The sequence below is a fragment of the Epinephelus moara genome, chromosome 5 (assembly GCF_006386435.1).
Source record: "Epinephelus moara isolate mb chromosome 5, YSFRI_EMoa_1.0, whole genome shotgun sequence".
Taxonomy (NCBI): Eukaryota; Metazoa; Chordata; class Actinopteri; order Perciformes; family Serranidae; genus Epinephelus; species Epinephelus moara.
In genome coordinates this window covers 2,376,512-2,383,851 of record NC_065510.1, presented here as the reverse complement: position 1 = coordinate 2,383,851, position 7,340 = coordinate 2,376,512, and the positions used below count along the sequence as shown (strand labels likewise).

The following is a 7,340-nucleotide window of genomic DNA, read 5'->3' as shown; positions in this document are numbered from 1 at the left end:
AGAAGCCAATAAACATGGCTGCCTGATGCCAGCCAGTAATGGTCAAGGTAATTTAACCCCTCTTTAACCTCCAAAGTTTATTCTTTAGAACTTTAGTAACTCATTTGTCAGTGATTGTCAGTATTTGTAATCCTCAGACTCTTAATTTGAAACCAATAAACAGTCCAGAGGATGAAAACTTTTAAATCTTATTCAAAATATGACATTAAAAAAACCCCAAAACTCTCATATGAAATTTGTGAGGAGTTTCTGTCAGAGTCCAAACATCACATGACACTCAGCTGACCCATATTGCACTTGTTTATTTGACAGCAGAAGCAGACGACACACAGTGGACTCAGACTCTGCAGCGGCTGTTTGCAGTAACAGGAAGTTTCATCACATCTGCATCAGGAGGAACATGGAAGACGCTGACCTTTGACCCTTTCAGGTTGGCTTTACATTGAAAACAGACAAACAAACAAAGTGAGATAGTTCATCAGAGAAGAGAAGAAAAATAATCTCTTTGAGTCTCTTCAAGGTGCAGATGGCTTCGTCTGTTTGTCTTTGTTTCCCCCCAGAAGGCCTCAGTGGTCGAGGATCCGCAGGTTTCCTGAAACGATCTTGTTCTCCAGCATCGCTCCGGCAGGGATGTCGATCCTGTCGCCATGATTGGCTATGATGATGACGGTTCCCTGGTGAGGGTAGAAAGGTTTTATTAATAAACACAGTGATGTCATTTTACTGGTTTATTGTTTGTGTGGAGTGGAGGAGGTGCTCAGATCCTTTACTTCAGTAGAAGTACTGACACCACACTGTGGCCCAAATCACTCACCACTCCATGATGTTGATATGACATATTTTCATTGTGCAACAGCAATGATGTAATAAACGGCGCAGAGAAAATGACCTGAGTAATGTCAGAAAGTGTTCTTTCATATTTATATAGTCCTCTACATAGAGCTCCCTGTATAGTGAGTGTGGAAGAGTGAATGAGTGAATGATTTCAGACACAGCCTGTGAAAATACTCCGCTACAAGTAAAAGTCCTGTACTGAAAGTGCTACTTAAGTTAAAGTATGTAAATATAATCGGAAAATGTACGTAAAGTATCAAAAAAAAAAACCAACTATATATATATATATATATATATATATATATATATATATGTATGTACATACAGTACGTGTGTGTGTGTATATATGTACATAAATGATTTTTTCACAGATCATCTGTCTCATGTACTGCTGTGTGAATATTGTGACACTTTCAGCAAATATAAAAAATGTTATTTTTTGTAAAAGTTACCAACTACAGCCAGGGTTGGGTATCGTTTGAATTTTAGCGATTCTGATTCCGATTCTGCTTTCTAATTCCGGTTCCTAACGATTCTCGATTCCGATTCTTTGAGGGACGGGGTCAAAAAATGTCAAATGCTTATTTCACACAATTTTTATTTTTATTTGTATACACCTTTCCACAAATTGACTCACATTCAGTCAGTCATTCACATTCTGCAGGAAACTAGCAGGTATAAAAAACAGAATAGAAACAGTTCAAGCAAATAAGCATATCTCAAGCCTTCTCAGTCAGTATACGTGAACGTTCAGCACAGATTGTGTTTCCCACAGTGGAGAAAACTCGTTCACTTGGTGTAGAGGAGGCCTGTACACATAAAAATGAAAAGGCCATGTCTGACAAACAAGGATACGTCGTTTGCATGGTCCACCACCAAGCAGCAGGGTCATCAGATTTAACGATGGATGGCATATCCTTGTACATCTGCAACTCCGTCCTGGATGGATGTGGAGGTCTGCAGTGATGTCATCTTTACAGCATCTTCGTCAGCAAAAAGCTCCTCCAGTGGAGTCATCCTCACAGTTTTGCAGGGAGGTGGCTGCAAAACAAATAACGAACAAGCTTATCCAAAAAAGTTCCAGCATCCATAGATAATAATTAAGATTCAGAATCTATCAAATATAATTTCTGCTATCATATGCTTACATGCTCCTCTTCCTCACTCTCCACTCCTTCCTTGTCGCCCTGGCTCCTCTCACCATCTCCTCCACAATCATGCACTGTTAACTATAGACAACATTTGGCATTTAGATAAAACATTGTAATGACTGAGGAGAGACAGTGTTTGTGCATGAATGACATTTCACCTGTTCAGTGTCGGTCAACTTTCCAGCCAGGAGCCTCTCCTTGACCCGATCCCAGACAGCGGCATTGTCAGTCATCTTCTGGGTGTACTTGGGGTTTAAAGCACTGAGCATGTCTCTATAAACACAAAAACAAACATGACATAACGTTACTGTTAGTGTGAGTCAGGGGCAGGTTGCTAACAAGTTAGCTAAACTATTTTCTTACCTGAATGTCGGTGCTTCAACTTCTGAGAAGGGATGCAGCCTTTTCACCACGAGTCGTGACTTTTCTGTGGCACTCCTCAACTTCCTCCTGTGACAACTTTCCCTTCGCCGCTAAGGTGAAGGGAAAGTTGTCACGTTGTGGGACCAGCTTGTTAGCTTGAGCAGTAACGTTAGGCTGTAAACTCTGCGACTGCGAGCTTTCATCTATAAAAACACATTTGACACAGTTGCTTTATTAAATTTAGAAACTAAAGAAACGTTATTTAAATCTTCAATAAAAGTTCACTGAACTTACCCGACTGCGAGGGCTCCGACGAGGATGTTGGCTGAGCCGGGCTGACGGAGGAGGACGAGGCTTGTGAGGAGGAGGGAGGCCGGCGCAACATGTTGAACACAGTACATTATTTGATTTGTATACCGTGCTGCTGGCGAAGATGTTTTGCCATATTCGTGGTGCATCCTCCATTGCATGAAATACGTTTGTCACAGGTGTTGCACTGTGCCGAACAGTCAAACGTTTTGACAAAATGAAGCCACACTTTAGAGCGCCTGCTGCGCTCCATGATGGCAAACAGCTTACGTTATACAGATTCGTATCGTGTTTTCAACAAAGAAAATATCCGTGTGCAGTCCAAAAAGAGCGGCGTGCCGCGAGAAGCTGGGGGTAGACGCAGCTGCACATGCGTTTTTAACAGAAACGAGTGTGTGCGGCGAGGGACAACTTTTAGGAATCCAAAAGCAGAACCGAAATTAAAATTTCNGTTTTCAACAAAGAAAATATCCGTGTGCAGTCCAAAAAGAGCGGCGTGCCGCGAGAAGCTGGGGGTAGACACAGCTGCACATGCGTTTTTAACAGAAACGAGTGTGTGCGGCGAGGGACAACTTTTAGGAATCCAAAAGCAGAACCGAAATTAAAATTTCTTAATGATTCAGGTGGAACCAAAAATTCGGAACCTGTTCTAATTTGGAACTGGTTCTCAGGACCCAACCCTAGCTTTAATGCTCGTTAATCGAGACTAAACATGTTTTAAAAACAGACTTAACCATTTGTGAACTTATCCTAAATTCAACTTTTTATAAAAAGCAGAATTATTGTAGTTTTTAAAAAAACCTAAAATCAGCAGTGCAGCATCAATGAAAAGTGTAAAAGGGCACTGAAACCTTTACCTTCAGACAGACGTTCTTTCCGAAGGTGACGTCGCCGGACACAGTGAGGTGGTCGAGCTCCAACATGTCCGGGATGCTCTCGAACCTGGTCAGAAAATCCTGAACCTGCACAACAAACAACATCAGAATCATCACTGGATATTCTTCCTCTTATTGATTTCTGATCTACGACAAAAACAGTGTCGGCACTTTAAAAAAAGAATCCAACTTGAACCCTTTGACAGTGACGAGAAAATTATTGTGATCTCACAATAAATGACTTCATCAAATTCATTATGTTGAGTTCACTTTATCTCTTTATCCCAAGATGACAAAGAAAAACCTTCTTGTTACCTGCAAAAAAACAAATTGTTTGTTTCTTTAGATAAATATCCTGTTATCTTACAGAATAATTATCTTGTTATCTTTTTTTTTTTTTTTTCTGAAAATATCACTAAAAATAACTTTGCTTCCCTAAAATAACGAGACAATTAGTCCATTATCACAAGAAAACAAACATTTCTACCTCAAGATGACGATGATAATTATCAGGTTTGAGATATTTATCCCAAAGAAATATTTTTAACTTCTTTTAGATGATAAGATTTATGCTCTCATTAAAAGATGACTGTTATCTCATTATCTTGAATTCAGGAAGTTATACCTTTATCTTAAGATAATTAAATAATAGAATAATTTTCTCATCTAAAAAAAAAACTGTTCTTGAAATGACTTTTTGAACTTATAAAGATAACAACTAAATTATTCCATTATCATGAAAAACTAACTGCTTTCCTAAAATAACGACACAAACCATTATCTCTACATCAAGATAACAAGATAATTATCAGGTAAGAGAGAACAGGATGTTTATCTCAAGAAACTAACTTTTTGTTTTCCAAGATAACGAGAAAATTATTACTTGAACTCCTGATTTAAAGATAACGTCTGCTTTTGGCCTCCGTATAAAAGAAACTGATAAAAGAAGTGAAGTCGACAGCAGTGATATTTAAATGTTTCCCTGCTCGTGTTTTCCAGCCGTCGCTGACCTTGGTGAAGGAGCTGCCCAGCTTGACGTGCGGTGTGGTGGGGAACTCTCTCTTCTTGCTCATGGTGAGCGAGCCGGCATCCAGGCTGTACAGATTGGACATCACCAGCAGCAGGTCGGACGACGTCTTCACCGGCAGGAAGCGGCTACGGGGGACGTTCACACCCATGGCGTTGTTGAAGCTCTTGATGGCAGCGCCTACGGCTGTCTCCAGCTGGATGACGTTCAAACCGCCGTCCAACGTCTGCAGAGACATTCAGGGGTTTGGGGTTAAGAGTAGGAAAAGGCAGCATCTGTACCGTGCAGTGAGAACATTCTGATGGCCTCAAGGCTGTAAAGAAAGAAAAGTTAATTATTCATGTCTGTCACCTTTGGGTTGACGATGATCTCCAGGTCCATGGCGTTCTTCTCGTGCAGCCTCTTGATGGCGGGCAGAGAGATCCACAGGTTGTTGGTGTTGAAGATCTTAAACTTGGTGACGGACTTGAACTCATCGACGTGGGCCTTCGGCACCTGTGCGATCTCCAGCAGCCTCAGGTGATCCTCGTACTGGATCAGCGTACCGCCCTGCAGAGAGGAGGACACAGAAAGCACAGAGACTGAGCAGAACCTCATCTCATCTTGCCAAGATCACCACGTAAATGAAAACCTGTGCTGACCTTGACGTCAGCTCTGGTCTTGTCTGTGACCTCCATGATGAACTCGCAGCGTCTGTCGGCCGGCTGGCTCATCAGGTGGTGGAGGATGAAGAGGTCGACGGTGGCGCCCAGGTTGTCGATGTTGGACACGAAGATGTACTCCTTCCCCTCAGCGAGGAGTTTGTCCAGCACGCCGCTGTTGGAGAAGCTGGCGTAGATGTCTCCGTGACCCGGCGGGTACCAGGCCTCCCCATTCTCTCCGCTCATCCCCATGTTTTTGGCGATTGGCAGCAGTGACTCCTTGTTGATCCTCGGATACCTGCGAGGAAAATAATTGATCACTGTGGTAAAAAAACAAAAAGGTACAGATGTTGCATGAGAAGAATTAAGATACTTAAAGGGACAATTATTTTATGTTGCACCAAAATATGATTTAACAGGAGTGTACATCCGTGTGTTTGCAAAAGGAACTTTTGTAGAATTTTACAATTTTAGCCCAGATTCCAGAAGATTTATATTCTAAAACCACTAACAGAGCTAAGTCTCAAACCCCAAATTTTCATGGTACCAAACTTAATGTAAGTATCAAAAAACTGTCAAATATTCTTGGCCATAAATGTCTGGTCAGATTCATAATCATCTTGTTCTTTTATCACATAGTTCCTGATTTAATTCCTAATTTTAGACTTCATGTTCTTGTACAGCTGCTTCTGTTTAAACATTTAACATTTGAGAAGTTTGTCTTCTTTTGTTAAATGAAGAAAATGTTTTGCAGAAAAAGATGTTTGTTTATCAAAGTGAGCTACCTATAAAACTAGAATTTGAAATCTGAAGAAAATCCCTTGAGGCGTTCTTGAGATATCACGTTCACAAGGATGAGACATATGGACGTACTGACGGACAGCCTGAAAACATAATGCCATAAGAAGTATCATTTTAGTATTAGTGCTTAAGACACTGTGTGGAAAGATGTTATACTGTATTGAACCCTGGTTACTACTCTCGGTTTGTTAAGATTTTAAATACAATATATCATTTAACAAAACACTTTGTTAATGTTTTCTGGATTAAGATGAAATGCACTGTTCCTGCTGTTTTTACAGGGTTTCAACACTTTTTTTTTAAACATTAAAATGAAATAATTTCCACTGTTCTGTCATCAAAACACTGCTCCACCTTCCTCTGTAACAAATGCGTATTTCCCAGGAGGCCACTGACAGTTACTGGAAGAGCAATGGTAATTCTAACGGTAAAATACTTCACCTGAAACAAATGAACACACCTCCTGGCTGCAGTTAAATATAGTTATTGTAGTGAGCCGCACTTCACCACTGCTTCCTGTTTTTTCAGTGTAATGGGACTGACTGTTTCTTTAAATATGGACATACAAACATCGATGTTATAACATTTTACCATTTATACTTCCACAATATATTTAGGCGAGTTTGCACTTCTCTGTTCACTGTTCACTGTGTGCTCTGTGTATCATCATATATCATTGATCCAAGTCAGATGTTAAGTTCTTGTGGCCACAGTGTGTTGTTGGTGATGTCTGTGTCTTCGTTTATGTGTTAGTAATAAAGTTAATGTTCAAAAAGATGACTTGCTCGTACTTCATACTAACACAATGAACACAGACCAGCATGTTCACGCCTTTACAAATCAGTGTCGTTACAATTTAAGACACAAGATGAGAAATACTGGTAACTGTAAAAACTCAGTATGTTTAGATAAGTCACAGTACACAGTATGTCGAGAAAGAGGTATAGTATGTCGAAAGAAGTCATAGTATAGTATGCCGAAAAGAGTCATAGTACGGGATGTCGTAAAAAAAAATCATAGTATAGCATGTAAAAAAAAATTAAATCATAGTATAGCATGTCGGGAGAAAAAAAGTCAGTATAGCATGTCGAAAAAAAAAAATCAGTATAGCATGTCGGAAAAAGTGATAGTAGAGCATGTTGAAAAAAAGTCATACTATAGTATGTCTAAAAAAAAAAAAGTCAATACAGTATGTCGACAAAAAAAAGTCATAGTATAGTATGTTGAAAAAAAGTCATAGTATAGTATGTCGGGAAAAAAGTCATAATATAGCATGTTGAAAAAAAGTCATAGTAAAGCATGTCGAAAAAAAGTCATAGTATAGCATGTCGAAAAAAGT

General features: G+C 39.8%; 1 protein-coding gene across 2 annotated transcripts in view; it reads right to left on the bottom strand.

Moving 5' to 3' along the window:
- Nucleotides 1-282: 282 nt before the first annotated feature.
- Nucleotides 283-7,340, bottom strand: part of LOC126389839 (UTP--glucose-1-phosphate uridylyltransferase-like) — a 27,896-nt gene continuing 20,838 nt past the window's right edge. For both annotated transcript variants that reach the window (XM_050043779.1, XM_050043778.1), the window contains exons 6-10: nucleotides 5,201-5,498; nucleotides 4,911-5,108; nucleotides 4,543-4,785; nucleotides 3,515-3,619; nucleotides 283-674 (exon numbers count right to left, since the gene is read on the bottom strand). In XM_050043779.1, coding sequence (XP_049899736.1) covers nucleotides 567-674; nucleotides 3,515-3,619; nucleotides 4,543-4,785; nucleotides 4,911-5,108; nucleotides 5,201-5,498 — 952 coding nt within the window. In that variant the 3' untranslated portion in view covers nucleotides 283-566. The remainder of the gene's footprint in view (nucleotides 675-3,514; nucleotides 3,620-4,542; nucleotides 4,786-4,910; nucleotides 5,109-5,200; nucleotides 5,499-7,340) is intronic.